The sequence below is a fragment of the Pagrus pagrus genome, assembly GCF_965226575.1.
Source record: "Pagrus pagrus genome assembly, chromosome: 14".
NCBI lineage: Eukaryota > Metazoa > Chordata > Actinopteri > Spariformes > Sparidae > Pagrus > Pagrus pagrus.
Window position 1 is genome coordinate 12,868,644 of NC_140198.1, and position 21,406 is coordinate 12,890,049.

Sequence of the window (21,406 nt, forward strand, 5' to 3'; positions counted from 1 at the left end):
ATGACACAAAAAGAACATCTGTGTCATTAAACTTAACCTGGACTAAATAAATAATGTGTGTGTGTGTGTGTGTGTCTGGATGAGTAGATACAGTCTCACCTGCATTTTCTCTCTCCAGCTGGTCAATCCTGGACTTGCTAACGAGAAGTTCACTCTCACTGCTGCTTAGTCTGGTCTGCAGGTCTGGAGTTAATACAATGACAGTGAGTGACAGTGCATTTTCACAGTATCTTAACCCTCATCTGCTAAAATACTGCTAAAAAATTCATGCAAAACTACCGTGAATTATATAATGACAAAACAAGTCAGTTGGTTTAATCCCAAACAACCAATATGATGTTACAAAAATGTTTCACATGAGATTTTACCAGTCCATCTCTGGTGTGCTGCTATATTACTCAACTTTATTCACCACTATCAGTCAAAAATGAAGGTTTCTAGAAAATCAACTTAAATAAATAGTAAACAATAAATAAATGATACAATAATAACTCATAAGATCCAGACGAACATGCGTGTTTAATTATATAATGCGTAATATCAAACATTTAAGCTTATGTTACATAAAACAAGTCTCATAACTAAATCGTCCCAATAGAATGATAATAAAAGCCACAGTAATGTTAAGTAGCTAGTAATTCATCTCTTGGTCTATCTTACTTGCAAGCCTTCCTTGGTTGTGTTCTGTGGCTTTGTGCCTCGCAAACATGAGACTGAAATACAGTTACTACATTTGATCAACGTCAAGGGAGCAACAGTGTTTGTCAACTGCAGCTCAGAAAAGATAACCACATCGGATGTGAACATGCATTCATATGCACGCTGTGTTCTATTATTTTGAGACATAAAGCTGCAGCCATAGACTATAGCGTTATGTTAACATTGTATAGCCAAAGCTAACTGACTATTTTCTACAATTTCTCACAGTATCTATGTTAATTTTAACATTGCTAAAGGCCTGAGGGATGTCAATGGATCAAAATGGAATTTAAATAAATACAATTAATTACAACTAATCACAAATCAATGAATTAAATGAACTCAAATGAATTAAATTAAATCAACTTAATCAAATAATCTACATTTACTTCATTGACTCAGATAAACTCAATTAAATCAAATTATCTCAAATCTATTATGTGCCTTTTATAGTATTGATAAATGTAAATAATTACATATAAATATAAAATTATGTTTTAAAAATAACGTTAAATAAAAGATAAAACTTTATAGAAATGTGGGGGGAACCAACCAAGCAGTCTATAAAGTAATTAAAAATAACCCCACCTTTACCAGCTGCAACAGAAGAGTGATGAACATATAAATGCATCAATAATGATGATCAAATAGTATAATATACATTATAGTGACATGTGCCATTCTTCATAGTGAGTATTAAAATCATTGTGTCAGATCATGTTTGTCAGTCACATACCTGCATTTTCTTTTTCTAGGTCACTTGTTTTGCTCTCGGTGGCGGTCAGTCTAGTTTCCAAAGATCTCAGTTCTGTGGCTTGGACTGGAAAACAAAAGAAGTTTTTAAAATACAAAATATAAAAACATAAAGCTGTTGTATTTGTCATTAAATTAAGTTAAATTATCCATATTATATTGATGTTTAAAGCTTTTTTTGAGCTCACAGTAAGTTCATCACACACTTCAGTCGAACATGATCGTCACTGAACAGGAAGAGTAATCACTGTGTACTTGAATTCTCTCTCTGCAGCAGCTCCACGTACACCTTGAGCTCCACCACCATGTCTCTCACGTCCCTCAGCTCTGCCCAGATGTCAGGGTTGGTTTGATTTGTGGTCTGCTCGCTCGATTCCTCAGCTGGATCTTTTGGAGCCGTCTTCTCGTTGATCTCACCCACCTCACCGAGTCCTCCACTCTCCCCCTGAGCCCCTGAGCCACACAGAGCGAGCAGCAACAACAGCAAACCGAGAACAACCCTCATTGTCTTCACAAAGGTTCAGTGGTAGAGTTGGTCCGTCTTATATCGTCTCCAAACTTCAGCTGGCTGAACGAATGGGAAAAACAACAAGTGTTTTTGTTTGATAGTTTGATTCAAGGCCTCAGATTCAATATGGTTTCTGTGCTGGTGAGAAAATACAAGCTGCTACAGGATGGAGGAACACTTTATCTATGATACCCTCTCATGTAGTCACAACTGTGCAAACACTGTGTTTATTAATATACACACATAGACAAACACTCACACAAACACACTGATCCTAATTCTGAGGCCTTTTAGTGTGACTAAAACCAAAATAACTCAGTTTGGACAATACAAAGGTCCTTCAGACTGCTGAACTGTGGTCAGGGGTCAAAGGTCAGGGGTCAGATATTCATACATTGAGCTTGAATGAGTCACTTAGTGAAGGTTTTACTTAGATTTCCCATTATACAGTATTTTTAGTGTTTTGGGTATCTTTTCGTTTACTTTAGATGCATATTTTTTATTTCATTTTGACATCAAACAATTAACATAAAAATGTAATAAGCCCAGCTTTGCCCAATGTTGATCAATGTGTAGTCAAAACTGTATAAACACTGTTTTTATTAACACACACACGTCTTCACTCAGTCCCTCTTCTGAGCTCATTCTCTTATATATGTTCTAAATTAATACAAAAACCATGCTTGGATTGGGCACTGTGACTGTCCTGAGACATACGTTCATGGCACTACGTAACTTCAGTGAGAGTACCCTCTGTGCAGAATCACAGCGTTACATACATGTTTACTTCAAGATACATGTTTTCAACACATAACATTGTTATGATGTAATGAGTTTTGTTTGGAGTTAGCATTTGTACATCAATTTGTACACATTTTTGTACTTTTTGTTACTTTTTATCATCGGTTTGTCTCATTCAATGTTGTTGCTTAAGTAGCCAACCAAAATCTTTTTTAGTTATAGAGTTGTGCTTGGATTTTAAATCTTCGTGGTGAATTATGTAATGCATGATCCTTATAATATAGTCTGTTTATTAACGCAGATATTAATGCACAGCAAACAGAAATACACCTTCAGTCATTACACGTTTCTCAATTTTTTCATTAAGAAGACTTTAATGCATATTGACAAGATACTGTATATCTGTAGAAAACTGAGGTGGTTTCTGAGTAGAACAACAATAGATGTCATTTTTACTGCAACATGTCTATGCATGTAACATGAATACTGTTTAAACTGAACCATTTTGTCATGAACAATTCAAGCCTTACATCAACACCAATGATTGCCGGTTAACATCTTCAGTTTTGGGTCTATATGAGATTAACAATGTCAAAAAACCCTGACAAGTATATAGTAAGTTGTTTAAATATCTTCTGTCCTCTTGTGTACCTTGTTTTGTGCCTTTAGTGCAATGTCACATGAGCATGATGATGCACTGTGCTATAGTTTCTTATAGAGGTACACAGCACCAGGTATGTAGCCGTGCTCCTGCTCTGACACCGCTCTCTCCCAGTCCTCCACCTGAGACACCTCTACACAAGTCCACAGCCCCTCTTCCTCCATCTGCTTCAGCTCACGCTCCAGCGAGGCTTTGTATTCCAGATTGTCATGGTTACTTCTGGTTGTCATGCAAATGTAGCCACCTAGTGTAAGACAGGCAACAGTGCAGTAGTGTCATAAAACTCACCTTTCGTTAAGAGATACTGATGTCCAATTAAAGATCAGAACTGCAGTTGAGACAGCATCAAACCAAAAAAAAATATTCTCACCTGGTTTGGTGGACTTGCACAATTCTCTGACTACATCAATGGGGACCTGACCAACACTGAGCGCTCCAACGATCACAACCACATCAAACAAACCTGCGGGAAGTGAAGAGAGGCGAGGTGGAGACCATCAGTGAGAAGATCGGCAATTTCAATATAGTTATTATATATTCTTTATGCCTTTCACTGTGTCAGATTCTGACTTATCCGGGTTGGATAAGTCATAAAAGTAAAACTATTTTTAATGATGGAGTGCTGAGGATGAAATGAGGGGTCTCACGCCCTGAGGAAAGAAGCTGTTCTGTAGTCTGGTGGTAAGCAAAGTTTACTTTGTGTCATTATCATCATTTTTTGTCCAGAATCAACAAAAAAATAATGATTGATTTGATTTCAAAGGCAAGTAAGAAAAAAAAACTGGAAAAAAATGTTTTGTCAGGATAATCTTTCCAAGGTCCACAATATGTTTTCAACTTGGCTCTCAGGGCTTCCATAGTGCTTATGCTGGATGTCTACTTCTGTAGACTAACTGCATAAAATGTCACTTTGCCCACTGCACTCAGATTAGAAAATATAAATTGTAATTTGGTATCCTATGTATTTAAAGAACATTTTACCTCACAATTTCTTATATTACTTTCAATATACAGAAGCCAATATATACTTTTTTTGGGGGGGGCTAGAAACATTTGGCAGGCCAAATTATACCTTATGGTGGGCCAACTTTGACCCCTGGGCCCCACTGACTGATAATAATAATAATAATAATAATAATAATAATAATAATAATAATAATAATACTATAGATGAATAATCTAAAGATCTTTTCATAATACGTTTATAAAGTAGATCACAAACAATCATATAGGATTGACAATAACCAAAACATTAAATAGGGATTAAAATACATCTATAATGTCAACATGTAATAAATCTACAAACATGTAAAGCTGTGACAGAGTAAACATTTTTTTTTTTTTTTAAATTACCCCACTGGACAGGTAGAGGCCCCTCTCCCAGCATGCAGTGCTTCAGGTCCTGGTACAACCCGCTCTCTCTGGCCACCTCCAGCATAGCCTGGCTTCCATCAATACCCACAAAGTGTCCAAATCCATGTGTCTTCATCTGTTCAACAGAGGCACCATTAGTTGTAAATCAGTCTGGTCAAATCCAGTGGACATGATTCTGGAAAATAAAAACTGAAGTTCTAAATCACAGAACCAAGAAAGGAAAGTCCTCAAATAAAAGTTTTGATCCAAACAAGTAAAATATACAAGCAGAGAACCAAAACACTTCCATACATTTATCAAGATCACTTTATATTCTAAACTCCAACAAACTAGAGAACGACACAGACGTCTCGTCACTTTGAGAAGAAAAAGGCTTAACTCAAATATTAAATGACATACTACTATCTCATATATGCAGGAGTTTGTTCGCTATCTTGTAAGTTCACCTGTTTTGCCACCAGTCCTGTGCCACAGGCCACATCCAACACGACAGCTGCTTCTCGATGGCCGCTGAAATGGGTGGAGATGCTGTTTGCTGCCAGTCTTGGTGCACGGTAGTCCAGAACAGCCACATCCTATTCAAACAAGTTTGAAATAAGACCAGTGGCTTTTAGCACGAATGAGAAGGCAAACATGAACAGGTATCTGAGCATATTCATTAATTATGTATAAAAACATTACACTATCAAATATATACTGTAGAACTGCTGTGAGTGCAGTTCTACAGTGCAGTGCATTTGGGCATGATATCGAGAAAAAATGGGCTTTTTATCTTTGTATAATACAGAGATACAGAGCCTCATAATGTTATATATTTTGAACTATGTTATTTAGCTTAAGGGGGCACTATGTAGTTTTGGAGAAGAAATTCAAAGTCAGAATCTTAATAATTACAATATTATTGAGGTAATAATACACAATGAAATGTTTATTTTTTCAATACCTGAGTAAACAAGCTGTTCTTGGAGGAAAATAATGTCCCCAGAACACTGTTTGAAGCTAGAAAGATGGCAGGGTCCGCCACATACAAACAAAGTAAAACAGTATGAAACTGTGTTGTCCTTTAAGGTCAGTTTGTTTATTTAGTTTGTTTGGGCATAAACACATCTTTCTCTTCTGATTAATATTCCTTCCTGAAACTACATAGTGCACCTTTAATATTATTTTTCAGCCATTATTTTTATTCTTTAATTTCACTGGACAAAAAATATAGGCTTAATTACAAAAAAGTACTGACAATATTTTGTCCTAAAGCACTTCAGTTATCTCACCTGATCATAGTTCTCTGCCCAGGAGTTGTAGAAGTTGACCTTTTCCTCTGATGTGGAGTTTTTATGACATGATAAGATAACTGCTTTCACACTTTCAAATGTGTTAGTGACAGCTGACATTGTAGACACACCTGTTCAAAGGATGAGAGAACCAGAGATGACAATAAAGTCAAGTTATAATCATAAAAGATATCAGAACATTCAGTATAGATAGTACATTTTAAAAAAACAACAAAAATAAAATTAGTTCAGTGTGCCTACTCTTCAAACGTCACTCTGCCAATTTTACATGTTAAAATGTGTTTACAGGTCTGCATATAATCTGATAAATTGCCTCCGGTGATGTCACTCAGTGTCTTAAGTGCATTGTGGGTAATGTAGGAACCTTGTTTAGAAAAGGAATAAAAAAAGGTGATATCTCTGGTTCTGCTGTATCAATATTGATCATTTGTAATCCGACAGTGTTATACGACTGCAATGGTAGACCAGTGGACTGCTTTTCAAAACCTGGTGCCTACATTACCCTCAATGCAACTTAGTCACTGAGCGACATCACTGGAGGCAGTTTTTCAGGTTACATGCAGCTTTCTCTGTAGCCACAAAAGGCTTTACGACTTTTTTCACATAATGCAGCTATACTCCAGAAAGTGGACCTGTAAACACACTTTAATATGTAAAATTGGTGGAGCTACCCTTTAATTGGTGATCACACCTGAACACACCGTGATGTCATGTGAAGCCAAACCAAACTGAACATCTGACACTCTCTAAATCAAGTCTGGGAAATGAGTTTTAGTTAATAATCAAATATGGAAAATACGGTAACAAGCAGTGCAACTGTGCACTGAAAGCCAATGCAAATAACAATGGCTTACTTTAATTGAATTGCACTGCTTGTCCGACCTCTCCTATGATTATAGAATAAACAGCCTGCTTCTACTGTACTTATCACTATTACTTATTACACAACATGCATCATGGTGACAGAGTTACCTTCAGTAGCCTCGCTAATTATTTATTCCTCGTTCTTTCAAGCTGTTCCTTCACGATCGGAGTCATAATCAAGTTGGATCACCAGGCTGTTTTTTCAGATTAAGTGGAACAACATTGAAGCAGACTGCAGCTCTCAGGAGCTACACGGACCAGGAAGCACTAGAAGTTGCATTTTAAGGTCAGAAATTTCCTCGTTAAAGTTAAGACTATCAGAGGGAGAAGCGTCCACAGCACATGTATCTCATTTTCGCTATTAACAGCTCTTGCCTTTTTACCTGCCTGTACGTCCTGTAACCTCCGTGTGATTTTCTTTTTAGCCAGCAGCCAGACAGATAATCCTCCGCCAGAGTTTAGACTCGTAAACCCGCTTCTGCATTCACAACCCTGTCCTTAAATCACATATTTCCGATAACCCGTGAAGCTGACATTCCAAATTCTTGCACATGCGCAGCAGCGTTCTTCCAAGCTGCTGTTCGTGTTCCCACCTGTAGAGTGACCAGGAGTCAAAACAAAAGTCTTCTGGAAAGTCCTCCTGATATTTAACAGCAAGCTAACCAGCTAAAGCACGTAGCTAGCGATAACTCAGCCACAGTTGTCGCCAAGTGATATTTAAAACAACTGTGATAGCTACAGAGTCATTTCGTTCGTTACATTTACATTATGGAGATCTCTCAAAAGTTCCGCTCTTTCTACAACTTGTTTTGGTCCGTTTTCGTGGCATAGCTGGAAAGCTAACGCTGTCTAGTAATATCAGTTAGCTTAGCATTTGACTCCCCAGCAAAAAGCACAGTTGGACGGCAGAAGTTAATAACTTTAACTCGCTGGTAATGGGCCGCATGTATTATAACTTACATTTCAGCTGCATGTTGTATTTAAGCTCACTGGTATTTTGGTGTAAAACAGTAAATTCCTATCGCCTGGAAGCTAATAACCACACCGAATAACAGTTAACTTTATCCTCTCCTAGTTGAAGTGCTGTATTAACATGTGCCATTTTAGTTGCTAACTTACTATTTAATCACTTCTTAAGTACCATGTTTTGTCCTGAAACTCCTGAAACACATACTGAAGTTGTGTTTTTATCCACAGGGGTTTTCTTGACAGCAACATCCTCAACATGTCTATCCTAGGATTAAAGAAGAAACAGCCCAAGACTTTCAAAGTCAAAGTTATCACCATGGATGCTGAAATGGAGTTCAGCTGTGAGGTATGAATTTATTTATTAAACTTTTGAGCCTAAAAGGATGCTTTATCCATGTCTGTGTGGATGAGTGTATCATTTCCATGTCCAGGTCAATGCATAACACATTAAGTAATATTTGTTTTGCACAAGTCATGGTCTGTGTACTTTTTAAATGACTTATTTATCATTTGAAGATGTAGTACCAGTGCACCACACTAAGAAAGAAGGGGAAAACAGCTGAGCTTGTTTCTTCATAGATATAACCACTAATTTGCCATTTAAAAAACAGTTGAGCATGTTTCTTCATAGATATAACCGCTAATTTGCCATTTAAGAAACATACCAACTGAATGATGTCATATAAGTTGCTTGGAAAAGCATCAGTCAGGTTTTCCCCCAGGGAATTGTTTAGTAGACATCAATTTATGTACTAGATGACGGTGACGGTTGTATCTCAGGTCGCGCACCTACACTATAAAATACTGAAGAAATGATGTCAGCAAAGCAGTCACATCAAGATTTTACCACAAAGTTTGTTCTATAAAGAGAGCATGAGTTGCTTAGTAGTTACTGGAAATGGGAGTAGAAGCTGCAGACTTGTGCATTTGCTGTCAGCATCTGAACTCACTGTCTTTCTTGCGCTGATTTTCTCAGGTGAAGTGGAAAGGTAAAGACCTGTTTGACCTGGTGTGTCGCACTGTTGGTTTGAGGGAGACCTGGTTCTTCGGACTGAGATACACAGTAAAGGACACCTACGCCTGGCTGAAACCAGAGAAAAAGGTAAGTAAAACTGTGTGTTCATGTGCTGTTGAAATTTTGGGAAAAAAGTTTTTTTCCAACTGGGAAAATTCACGTGAATGCCCTCTGAACTCAGAGTTGAAATTTCAGAGTTGACGTCATGAAGAATTAAAAAAAACAAACACACACTAGAAGAATATGTCAGATATCATTTGGGTGAAACCAAATTACAGGGCTGAAACATTTCTCTTAATCAGGTCAGCAACTAGGGGCTGCAACTAGTGATTATTTTCATTATCGTTCTTTTTGCCGAGCCCACAGTGACGTCTTCTAATCACTTCTTTTATCCTACCAACAGTCCAATGCCCAAAGACACTTCATTTACCATTGTGAATAACAGAGAAAGCCAGGCAAATCCTTATATTTAAGAAGCTGGAACCAGCAAATCTTTGACTTTTTTACTTGGAAAAAGTAAAAGTACTTTAAGATCAATAAATGGACAAATGTTTGCAGCTCTAGTAATTATTGTTTTAATTGCTATTAATTATTTTTCAATAAAAAAAAAAATCATCATTTGGTCTATAAAATGTCAGAAAATAGCAAAAAAAGATCTCCATCACTGTTTCCCAAAGTCCTAGGTGACTTCTTCAGGTTTCTTGTTTTATACGACATGTTCACTTTGCAGTAATACAAAACAGTAAATCCTCACATTTGAGAGCGCAGAATGACGTTATGTTTTTGCTTGTTAAATGACTTCATACATTAATTGATCATTAAAATTGTTGATAAATTCTAAGTCGACCAGTTAAACTGTCCATGACCTAATTGTTTCGTGTCTTGCCAGTAACTAATTACATAGAGTCTGATCCTTACATGACATTCTGGCTGAGAGTCTGGTCTAACAAGCACATTAATGATCACTTTTTTATTTGTTCACCAAGGTCTTGGACCAGGAGGTTCCCAAGGACTCTCCCATAACATTTCATTTCCTGGCAAAATTCTTCCCAGAAAAAGTAGAAGAAGAGCTTGTCCAAGAAATAACGCAGCACCTCTTCTTCTTACAGGTAACACAGCTGAAAAAATTCCTTCGACTTGATCTTTTTTGTAGAAATACTTCTGAAGATGTATTTGCCGGTTTTATTTTAACATCAAGCAGAATTCACTCCATGTTTTAGAAAACTGAATGAAAAACGTTTACTTTGTTCAGTACATGTTCTCACATGTCTTCAAATTCATGTGTAGGTGAAAAAGCAGATATTAGACGAAGAGATATTCTGTTCCCCTGAAGCATCTGTTCTGTTGGCATCATATGCTGTCCAAGCCAAGGTAAGACATACATACGTACACAATGCAGACATACACATGGTGAATGGTTCCTTACTGTATCTCAACGTTTTGTCCATTAAAGTCCACTTGAAATTCACAGTTGCTGCTTTATGCAAATGCACTTCCAAATAAAAAGTTTTGATTTGTTACACAAAGAAGCTCTCACAGCCGAGGCACATTCGTGAGACCAAGACTTAAAAAAAAAATACATTTCACCTTTTTGGATACAGATTTTTGTCCTCAGAAGAGCAGATCTGCAAGATGGCAAAACAAACATTTTTGTTTTGTTCTCAGTTAGACTACATATATACAGTATGCTTTATGTTTTGCCACTATGCAACATTAACGCCTACATTTCTTTCTTTTCTTACTTGTTTTCCACCGTTTTCTTTAATCCCGATCACAGTATGGGGACTACGACCCAAACTTCCACAAGCCAGGCTTCCTGGCACAAGATGAGCTTTTGCCAAAAAGAGTAAGTATACAGTTTGCACAGTTTGCAGTTTCTGTTTGCATATTTGACTATACACGAGAGCACCTGTTGTAATTGCGCACAGCAGTTAGCCAATGTTTTTATGCTTGTGGCTGTAATCCAGGTTTTGATGCAATACCAAATGACAGCTGACATGTGGGAGGAGAAGATCACAGCTTGGTACGCAGAGCACAGAGGCATTGCAAGGTAGGACTGACCCAGGAGGCCTTGTGACAACAAGCACGTAAAGAGAATTAACACCTTTACAAAAGGTGTAGTTCTAGATCCTGTAGTTGAAGAACAATTTATATATAATGGTTTCAATACCCCTTCTGTCCCTTTTTACATGTGCATACAGGGATGAGGCTGAGATGGAATACCTCAAAATTGCTCAGGACCTCGAGATGTATGGTGTCAGCTACTTTGCCATTACTGTGAGTGTAAATGACTGTGCCTTGTTACTCTGTACATTTATAAATTTGCATGGTATCCCTGAGTATAGCTGTCATGTTGGTTTGAATTTCTATTTGACACATCCCATTGACAGCAAAACAAGAGAGACACAGACCTGTTACTTGGAGTGGATGCTCAGGGTCTTCACATCTACAGCCCCAACAGCAAACTCAACCCCAACAAGTCCTTTCCCTGGAGCGGCATCCGCAACATCTCTTACAGCGAAAAGGAGGTAAATGCAAGCTGTGGACTTTCTTTCTTCAGTCAGGACATTCTGCATCATTTTGTCACATTCCTGTCACTCTGTCGAAACAGAAAAACTGAAATTTGTAACTTTCCCATGTTGCAGTTCACAATCAAACCTCTGGACAAGAAGAAAGATGTTTTCAAGTTCTACTCATCTCAACTGCGTGTCAACAAGCTGGTTGGTTTACCTCTAAGTCCATGTAAATGTTTGACCGTTATGAAGTTACATCAAGTAAGATATTGCCGGTTTGTGTCGCCTGTGTCTCCAGATCTTGCAGTTGTGCATCGGTAACCACGATCTGTTCATGAGGAGGCGGAAGGTGGACTCCATTGAAGTGCAACAGATGAAGGCTCAAGCTAAAGAGGAGAAGGCCCGGAAGAAGGTCAGTGCTCTCTCAGCTCCACTGGAGAATTACAGATTAGACCTGATGTAAACTGTTCATACATATGGAAACTAAAGTCATAAATATTTGATCATAGATGATTGTTTTTACTGTGGTTTTGTTTCTTGGCTTTCATTCAGATGGAGCGTCAAATCCTGGCACGGGAAAAACAGATGAGGGAGGAAGCGGAACGAGCAAAAGAAGAGATGGAACGAAGACTTTTTCAGTTGCAGGATGAGGCGCGACTGGCCAACGAGGCACTGGTGAGAGCTTCATTGTTGACTTGAGATAATTGTTGAATCTTCCAGATGTTTGGGTGACATCCTGTGTGGGCATCAACCTTTAACATTCCTGTTGGTTATTAAAAAGACAGATGCTGTCAGAAATTGTCACAAGAAAATGACAAATGGCACAGTGGTAATAAAATTATGTCGACTTCTTTATAGAGCCAGATTCCTTCATGTAAAGCCTTAAACTCTTCCACAACCTATTTTATTCTCCAGCTGCGATCTGAGGAGACCGCAGACCTGCTGGCAGAGAAGGCCCAGATTGCTGAGGAGGAGGCCAAGCTGTTGGCCCACAAGGCTGCAGAAGCTGAGCAGGATAGGCAGAGGTTAGAGGTCACTGCCATGAAGACGAAGGAGGAGAAAAGGCTGATGGAGCAGAAGATGAGGGAGGCAGAGCAGCTGGCTGTCAAGCTTGTGGAGCAGTCCGAGAGGAGGTCTGGAATCATCTTGACTTGTGTCGCATTTGTTTTACTCGAACAGCCTTTATATGTGCATTACATAGGGGGAAGAGAGGCAAGTTGATAGCTGTCAGAGAGAGAATGAGAGAAATAGTTTTGAACTTCAATGTTTTGATGAGTCGCTGTCTGGTAAACTCACTTTCTAACTCCATACCCCCCAGATTTTTGTCCATTTTCAAACTGCATTCTTCAGCCCCAACTAACATTGACTCAATTGACATCACTTGAGGTATTTTTCCAGATTTGTTCAGGTCCCTCTGGAGTCAAATGACTTCATGATTTCCTTCAAATGGATGTAGTTTTAAATATAACTCTAGCTTTTCACTGAAACATCAAGCCCATGTATCCAGAATAAAAGGAAACCACACATGGTATTCTGTTTATAATACTCTAGGGTAATTACTGTATATTGATAACACCATTGCTGTCTTCCATCGGCCTCGACCTAACCAAAACTCTGGTTCCAGGTTGAAGGAGGCAGACCACCTGAAACAGGACCTGACTGAGGCAAAGGATGCAGAACGGAGAGCCAAACAGAAGCTGCTGGAGATCACCAAAACAACATACCCTGTACGGTGGTGATTATACAGCTGTCCCTACGCTCTTTGTGTTGTCTTTGTTATTTCAATTTGTGAACGCATGCATCTTGTTTTTGTTTATTATTGAATATCTGTGAAATATACTGTCCAGGTTATTACAGCACAGTTTTCTAAATAAAACTTGATGATAATGTTCATAAAGTTAAGATTGCAGATTATGCCATTGTGTGTCAACTTGTGCTTTACCTTCATGAGTATAACAACCTACTTGAAATCCCATTTCCTGTCTCCCAGCTCATAGCAGCCTACTCTACTCCACCTGCTCCCCCTGCTCCTCCCGAAGCACCCGACTTTGCCTACGAATCGGCATCTACGCGCCTCGACTTCAAGGACTCTGACATGAAAAGGCTGTCGATGGAGATCGAGAGAGAGAGGTGTGTTTTAATTCCCTGCAGTGATACTCTAGGCAGTTTAGATCGGCTTGTTTATATCTTGTCATGCGTTAATGCAGGCTGGAGTACATGGAGAAGAGCAAACACCTGCAGGACCAGCTGAAGGAGCTGAAAACGGAGATAGAGTCGTTGAAGCTGGAGGAGCAGCAGCAACAGGCTGGCCTCTACAACCTCCGCAGTGAGGCGAGGGGATATGTCCAGGAGCCTGTCTACATACCTCACAGCAATGTATGTATGAGATTGGTTACCCCTTTTTGTCAGATGTCTGATAGAGTGAATAAAGCAAAGAATCCAGCTTATAACTAATAATACAAGTGTTTTCACACTGTCTGCCGTTCCATAATAATGGGCTCACATGTAGACTGTAGCCTGCATGGTAACATTTGACATGTAATGCGAATTACCCAAAGCATAACGGAAAATCTTCTTCTCAAATGGAAATAAAAAACTCAAAACACTTGTTTTGTTTTGCAGCGAAACTCTGCGTACATGTCTCAGATGGCCTATTTTGAAGAAGTGTGATCCGAGTCCTGCAAGATGAAGAAGGAGGGCACCAGCTGTTGTGACTCTGCGCTTTTTTCAAAATGTTTGGTTAATTTTTTACCTGGCTGAAACTAACAGACAGACGCATACATACACTATGACTGTGTGCTTTTGGAAAGACTTTAAAACTATCCTTTACAGCAAACGGCCACTAGTTTGGCTGCCTGCATGGGCTGTCAGGCTAGATTGTACCACCTGCCACACTACAGCACCTTCCACATGCCTTTTATATGTAATGAACACATTAATATGCGTGACACTGATTCAGGAAATGGTGCTGAAGATGGATGTATGAACGAGTTTTGATGTGCTGATTTTCTTTTTTTGTTTTTTTTTGTGGCTTTAAGGGACATTTAGCTGTAAGATGGTCAGATGTAGAATCATGCCTTAATAACAAGTTACACAGTAATGCCTTAACAACATTTTTTGGTCAGGGATTCATTTTAAATTCAATACCGGCTTTAGGCAAAGTTCTTGCATTAGATTATTGGCAAATAATTTTTTTCAGGCTGTGGGAAATTATGAAAAACAATAATATCCTTAAGAAATTGTAAATATTGGAAGCTTTTGGTCATTTTCTTTCAAACGAGCAAAGTGTTTCTCAAACTTAGCTTTTAAAAATAATATATCAAAAAAATTCCCAGCTTTCTGATTATTAATTTAACAAGCCCTTATTGAATGTGACTTCAAAAACACTCAAGATGGGGCTGGGCAATATGGCCTTACACTAATATCCTATTTCGTAAAACACGATACATGTGGATATTTTTAAATCTCCTGCAAAAGACAAAATCAAGTATGCCAATATTTTTGACCAAATACCTCATCATTATTGTGACAGTATTGTAGGGGTGACTATTGTTATCACAAAATAGTAACACAGTGAGAGTTTTGTTAAATAATCATCAGTAATGTGGATATAATGTCTAAGTGGGTAAAGATAAGTATTAAAAGATGTAGAAACAGTCTGCTGAGTTCAGAAAATGATGTCACTTTACTGTGATGCAGCCTTTAAAACCAGGAAAAGACAACACTTCACGTCTTCAAGTCACAGCTCAATACAACAATCCAAAATGTAGGACAATATATCGTCTAATCTCAGGATATATTATTGATATATTGCCCAGCCCTAATTACAGATCATTCTTGATCAATGACATATAATGTGAAAAACAACATGGTGATCTTGCTCCTAAACGTATTAATTGCAACTTACAAAAAATTTTGACGAGCAGACGTGTGCAGGAACAGTGTCTCCTTGTGTACTCTCGTTCTGGTCTTTCATTTGTATTTGCTTGCGGTTTTTGTTACTTACTTCATGAACTGCCTTTACTGAAAACATCACACAGGTGCCTTTTTATAGTTTCTAGTGCCTCAAAGTGATGGTTAATAGAAATGTAGTATACAGCTACAGGCATTAGCTCTGTCATTTCAAGTTTTTATATTTTGTACTCTAGACTGTCGATGTGCCTTGAACTTTATTTTGTACTTTTATGATTTGAGTTACTAAGGTTTTATTCGTTATCATGTGCTCATGCGTGTCAGCGTTAGGGTTACTTTAAATTTGAGGTTGATTCTGGTTTGCAGAACGGCAGATTTGGGGCTTTTCCATTTTCTTTTTGTTCCTCTCATGTTCTTCTCAGGGTTAGTGTTGGAGACAATCACTGCAGGAAGAAACTCCTTGTTTTCCCCCTGAGATACACAGTATGGAGCCCAATAATGGTGACTTTTTCTGAACAGGCTATTTTCAGTAAACGTAGGTAAATCCAATAGGTGTTGCTAGCAGTGGGTGCACTGTACTTCATGAATACAGAGGTGGGTAACCTGAGCGAACTCTTTTCTGCTATGCTCCTCATTACAACCTTAAAAAAGGGAGAGGCTGGATGCCAAATGTACAGCCAGAGATTCTTCATGTTTGTTTATTTGGAACGGCCTATTAGACTGACTTGATTATGGACCTAAAAGTGACAAATGGTTAGTTTGTGATTGCCCTCATGATTAGGTTACAAATAAGTGAGGCTGACCTTGTTTGTATGTAAATGTTATTGTCAAATGTCCAACTAGAAATGTTCTTTTTTTCATCATTGCTTAAGTGCTTCAGTTTGCATCTTTAACCTTATTTATTTGTGCTGTAATGCCTTGAATAACATCACCGTACACATTTTCTTGAGGTCTATCATTGAGGAGGACTTTATTGTAATTTAATGTCTGTTTTGATGATTCTATAATGGGATTTTCCTGCCAAATTCAAGTCCTGTGTTAATAACAATTAGGTTTGCTTTGAAGTGACAAAAGATTCTCATGCACAACAAAGTTTTGTCAGTGATTTGGAACCCCAGATTATTTTGTGTATATCATTTCAATACAACAGTGATCATACAACAGTGTTTCTGTTTTTTCTGATGATTGTGCAGACATTTGGGGTTACAGTAGATCATAGACAACTAGCACTCAGTGGAGCGCATACCCCCATCAAGGCCCAACAATTGCTCATAGATTGCAGCCACCTAAATATGCCTGATTTCTTTTCATCAAGACCCATGCATTATTCCCTGAGAAAATTATGAAAAGCGCCCTATCTCGCGATGTTGCAAAGTGAGAAAAAATTCCTGGGTCCACCCTTTTAGCTGGAAGAGTTAGTGGAGTCTATTCTGGGTTAAAACCCATCCTCCTTCCAAGTTTTAATGAAATCACCTCAATAGTTTTATGTAATCCTGTTGACAAATAAGCAGACGCAGGTGAAAACAACCTCTGAAGGAAGGAAATTACAGAATCGCTCTTGCGTCAGTAAAATACAGGCATCTTAACATAATCGTGTAATATATCTTTTTAATCAGAGAACCTTCTTATATTCTTAATCTCCATTTGAAATTATCAGATTACAGATATTCACAGACAATCTGATGTCTGATTTGCTGGTGGTAGCCAGCAATATTTGCAATTTGGACAAGGATGAATTGTCCAAAATTAACAGTTACATTGATCTTGTTGCTGTAGTGCAGTCTGTTGGTGATTAACACTAAATTCTTCAGGATTACTCAGGTGTGCATCACAACATCCTGCATTAAGATCAGTCTGAAGAGAGGGGGAAACACAGCTACATGTTCAAACATATAAGACACAGGGCCTATTGTAGAGCAAAAAGGAAGAATCTGTAGCTTTGTGCGATAAATGTGGCATGGGCCTACAGGGATATTGTATATACACTTACATCACAAAAAACACACTCCCTTTGGATACACTTCTATAAAGTGGAAAGTGTGTACAGTCTGTGATCAGTAATGTTTATATTAAATTATAGAGTAAAGAGCATTTTTTTATCTACTACAATCAGTTGGATTTGTATGGGACAGAATGAAAATGTACCCCTTTTTAAAGTGCAATATGTAAGAATTGGCCAATTGACGAATTCACACTCACAACATATAGGGGGGAGTATATCACCAGAGTGACCGCTTACTACTGCCAACTGTTGCTGCCGCTAGCTATTAGCTATTAGGAGCTCAGAGCACCGGGGAAGTGTTGGTGTTAACACCACTAGCAAAGAAGTATTAATGCCTGACGGGCTGGGGCAAGCTGGTTAATATGCTAAATATTGCAACACAATACATGGACGCCATAACATCAAAACAGTTATTTCACCACAATCTGTTGATAATTTAATAGTCTTAAATGCTTTCAGCTAAATTCTTATATTGCACCTTTAACATTGTTAAAATGACCTCATCATAGCAATGTGAGCTACATTGAACTGAAGTCCTGCTTTTTGTGTTGTGATTTTTATAAAAGCTGTTTAAATACACGTATTGTATGTAACATAGACTGAGCAACAACAGTTAGACAGAAAATACCAGTGAACTTTGTCTATCAGGTAGCTATAAATCTATGGACACTGCACTTGTTTAATCTATAATAGTCTATTTGTAGACTTGACTCTTGTAAATTACAAGAGTGAAAATACTTTATAAAACACTCTCCAGTTGTTTGCTACACCTGCATCAAAATGTGACATTCATGAGGTTTGTCTGCATTTTGTGATGAATTTCTGTGATGGCAGATGTTGTGGAGTACCACTTTTTTTTACTCACTTACTGAATTGAATCAGATTAAGCCACTCAGCCACACTCAAAGCATTAGGATCAGTGTGTTTCTGTGAGTGTTTTTCTATGTGTTTGCACAGTTGTGACTACATGAGAGGGTATCATAGTTAAAGTGTTCCTCCAGCCTGTAGCAGCTTGTATTTTCTCACCAGCACAGAGACCATATTGAATCATCTGAGGCCTTGAATCAAACTATCAAACAAAAACACTTGTTGTTTTTCCCATTCGTTCAGCCAGCTGAAGTTTGGAGACGATATAAGACGGACCAACTCTACCACTGTACCTTTGTGAAGACAATGAGGGTTGTTCTTGGTTTGCTGTTGTTGCTGCTCGCTCTGTGTGGGTCAGGGGCTCAGGGGGAGAGTGGAGGCCTCGGTGAGGTGGGTGAGATCAACGAGAAGACGGCTCCAAAAGATCCAGCTGAGGAATCGACTGAGCAGACCACAAAGCAAACCTACCCTGACATCTGGACGGAGCTGAGGCCACTGAGAGACATGGTGGTGGAGCTCAAGGTGTACGTGGAGCAGCTGCAGAGAGAGAATTCAGGTACAGACTGATTACTTTTCCTGTTCAGTGATGATCATGTTCGACTGAAGTCTGTCAGTGCACTGATGTAATGATTGGGAGTTCCAGAATAAAACTTTAAACATCAATATGATAAGGACTGGATCGTTTAAGTACATTTAATGAAACATACAACAGAGCTCAGTGTGTTATTTTGTTATTTTGCAAAACTGGAACTGAAATCTTAGACTGACTAGACTAGACTGACGGCCACCGAGAGCAAAACAAGTGTCCTGGGGTTTACTAATTATTGGCCTGATTGATTATCAGATCCAATATTCCGCATTTTTTTGATTATGAGGTTTTTTTTGTTTTGTTTTGTTTTTTAAATCCCACTGCCTATGAAATAAATGAATTTACAAATGGGCTGTTTTGGCTCTGATGCAGCATGTAGTCTGCAAAGAGACTAAAGTGAACACATTCATGTAATGGAGTAAAAAGTACAATATTTGGAGTCGAGGTATAAAAGGGAAAGAAATGTAAGTACTCAAGTAAACTACTTGTACCTCCAAATTGTACTTAAGTACAGTACTTGAGTAAATGTGCTTAGTTACATTCCAACACTGCTGTTCTGTGATTCACTGTCATTGTATTAACTCCAGACCTGCAGACCAGACTGAGCAGCAGTGAGAGTGAACTTCTCATCAGCAAGTCCAGGATTGACCAGCTGGAGAGAGAAAATGCAGGTGAGACTGTATCTACTCATCCAGACACACACACACACACACACACACACACACACACTGATATTTCTAATTCAGTCCAGGTTAATTTTAATTATATAATCGTTCTTTTTTGTGTCATCAGAGAAACCAAAGGTGGCCTTCTACACAGGTCTGACTAATGATGGAATAGTTGGACCATACAACACAGACACCACACTGAAATACAGCAAGGTCTTCACCAACTTTGGCAATGCTTACGATCCATCTACAGGTAATATACTGCAGCTCACATGAACAATACACACGTGTATTTTTTACACATGTACATTTACATTAAATTATTACTGCTTTTCATTTTCTGCTCTCACTCTGTAGGTTTCTTCACAGCACCAGTCAATGGGGTCTACTATTTCCAGTTCACTGTGTGTGCTTACCGAATGGGTACTCTCATTATGACAATGCACAAGAACAACCAAGAGATCATGTCTAATTGGGAGAAAAAAAGAGATCAGGGTACTGAATTTGTTACTAACTCTGTTATCTTGGAGCTGGTGGCAGGAGATGTTATTCACCTGGTTCTCCCAGCAAAATATACTCTCTATGACAACAAGGGTAACCTCAACACCTTCAGTGGCTCCCTTCTCTTCCCGCTGTAAGGATGTTGTTCAGGCTGCTGTGTGACTGATAGACACAAACCCTGTTGTTATTGGTTAAACTGTTAATCTTTCTAAAATGCTGATGTATCCCAGCACTGCTGCCTTCAAGACACATTTCTGTACATTTCCTGCATGTATCAAATAATGTGATTCTGAATCTGACATTTAAATAAATCAAAGTTGCATTCAAGTTATGGATTCTGTTTGTTATCATTGACTGTAGGCTGTGAAGCCTGTGATAAGTTTTATAGATTCACTACAAGTCTCATTTCAGCCATTTGCATCTCAGGCCCCCTTATTCAAAATAAATAAGATGACCTTCCGGTTTTACTTCAACACAACATGAAGTTATTGCACAGTCTGTATGATCTACTGCAGCTGATACTCTGTATATCAGAGTAATACCACCCTCTGGTGATAAAACATTTGTACTGCATTGAAGAGTTTGAACAGACCTTGGAGTACTTCAGTGAGAGGGTATGGGGCCTGAACACGTTCAGTGAACTGTTGGTACATATGAACATAAATTGTGAAAATACTGTATTTGGTTGAACATTTGGATTTGGATCTGTATCAAAATAAATAAAGTGGAAGTTAATTCTGGTGACTGGGTGATGCAAGTGCACAATGTGTTCAACACTTACATAAAAACAACCACATATACAAGAATTCTAATCAAGTGTTGGTCTATAGTGCCTATAAAAAGAACATTTTCATTGTTTAATGTCAAAATTAAATAAAAATGCATCTAAAGTAGACAACAACATAACCAAACCACTAAAAGTAATGTATAATCAACAGTCGAAACAAAACCTTCACAATGTGAGTCACTCAAATGCTGAATGTATGAATATCTGACCCTGACCTTTGACCTCTGGCACCAGTTCAGCAGTCTGAAGGACCCTTGGATTGTCCAAACTGAGATGAAGTATTTTGCTTACCACCAGAGGGCTCAAGAGAACAGATAATAACTGATTGAACAAATCATTTATAAAATAGAGAAAGAATGAGATAAAAGTGAGACAGAGTGAAGAACAAGTTTAACTGAGTCACACTAAAAGGCGTCAGCATTAGGATCAGTGTGTTTCTGTGAGTGTTTCTCTATGTGTGTGTATTAATAAACACAGTGTTTACACAGTTGTGAGTACATGAGAGGGTATCATAGTTAAAGTGTTCCTCCAGCCTGTAGCAGCTTGTATTTTCTCACCAGCACAGAGACCATATTGAATCTGAGGCCTTGAATCAAACTGTCGTCGAATCAGAACTGTTGTTTTTCCCATTCGTTCAGCCAGTTTGGAGATGATATAAGACAGACACACTCTTACTTAAAACAATTTGTGT

At 38.3% G+C, this 21,406-nt stretch overlaps 4 protein-coding genes across 6 annotated transcripts in view; 2 read left to right on the plus strand and 2 right to left on the minus strand.

The window, feature by feature from the left end:
• Positions 1 to 1,976, minus strand: part of cbln17 (cerebellin 17) — a 6,016-nt gene extending 4,040 nt beyond the window's left edge. The window contains exons 1-3 of one of the 2 annotated variants that reach the window (XM_084373083.1): positions 1,708 to 1,976; positions 1,436 to 1,519; positions 100 to 183 (exon numbers count right to left, since the gene is read on the minus strand). In XM_084373083.1, coding sequence (XP_084229209.1) covers positions 100 to 183; positions 1,436 to 1,519; positions 1,708 to 1,957 — 418 coding nt within the window. In that variant the 5' untranslated portion in view covers positions 1,958 to 1,976. The remainder of the gene's footprint in view (positions 1 to 99; positions 184 to 1,435; positions 1,520 to 1,707) is intronic. The other variant, XM_084373082.1, reaches the window with a different exon arrangement.
• Positions 1,977 to 2,702: 726 nt separating this feature from the next.
• Positions 2,703 to 8,899, minus strand: LOC311269332 (methyltransferase-like protein 27). Of its 2 annotated transcripts, none has more exons than XM_084373408.1 (6): positions 8,812 to 8,899; positions 6,008 to 6,138; positions 5,183 to 5,311; positions 4,716 to 4,851; positions 3,733 to 3,825; positions 2,703 to 3,606 (listed from the first exon to the last, which is right to left on the minus strand). In XM_084373408.1, the coding sequence occupies exons 2-6, from the start codon at positions 6,125 to 6,127 to the stop codon at positions 3,404 to 3,406; spliced, it is 681 nt and encodes a 226-aa protein (XP_084229534.1). In that variant the 5' UTR covers positions 6,128 to 6,138; positions 8,812 to 8,899; the 3' UTR covers positions 2,703 to 3,403. The 2 variants fall into 2 exon arrangements, with proteins under 2 accessions (XP_084229534.1, XP_084229533.1); XM_084373407.1 differs by lacking the exon at positions 8,812 to 8,899 and adding an exon at positions 7,001 to 7,177 and having other exon boundaries at positions 2,707 to 3,606.
• Positions 7,509 to 16,464, plus strand: nf2b (NF2, moesin-ezrin-radixin like (MERLIN) tumor suppressor b). Its single transcript, XM_084373403.1, has 17 exons — positions 7,509 to 7,824; positions 8,090 to 8,207; positions 8,838 to 8,963; positions 9,863 to 9,985; positions 10,164 to 10,247; positions 10,654 to 10,722; positions 10,844 to 10,926; positions 11,078 to 11,153; positions 11,267 to 11,404; positions 11,522 to 11,596; positions 11,688 to 11,801; positions 11,942 to 12,064; positions 12,305 to 12,522; positions 13,014 to 13,116; positions 13,380 to 13,519; positions 13,597 to 13,765; positions 14,012 to 16,464. Exons 2-17 carry the CDS (start codon positions 8,118 to 8,120, stop codon positions 14,057 to 14,059), a joined length of 1,779 nt encoding a protein of 592 aa, XP_084229529.1. The 5' UTR covers positions 7,509 to 7,824; positions 8,090 to 8,117; the 3' UTR covers positions 14,060 to 16,464.
• A 1,679-nt stretch (positions 16,465 to 18,143) lies between these two features.
• On the plus strand, positions 18,144 to 20,239 carry LOC311269689 (complement C1q-like protein 2). The gene is made up of 5 exons (XM_084374018.1): positions 18,144 to 18,232; positions 18,414 to 18,726; positions 19,347 to 19,430; positions 19,552 to 19,680; positions 19,785 to 20,239. The coding sequence occupies exons 2-5, from the start codon at positions 18,477 to 18,479 to the stop codon at positions 20,063 to 20,065; spliced, it is 744 nt and encodes a 247-aa protein (XP_084230144.1). The 5' UTR covers positions 18,144 to 18,232; positions 18,414 to 18,476; the 3' UTR covers positions 20,066 to 20,239.
• The last annotated feature ends 1,167 nt before the right edge of the window (positions 20,240 to 21,406 follow it).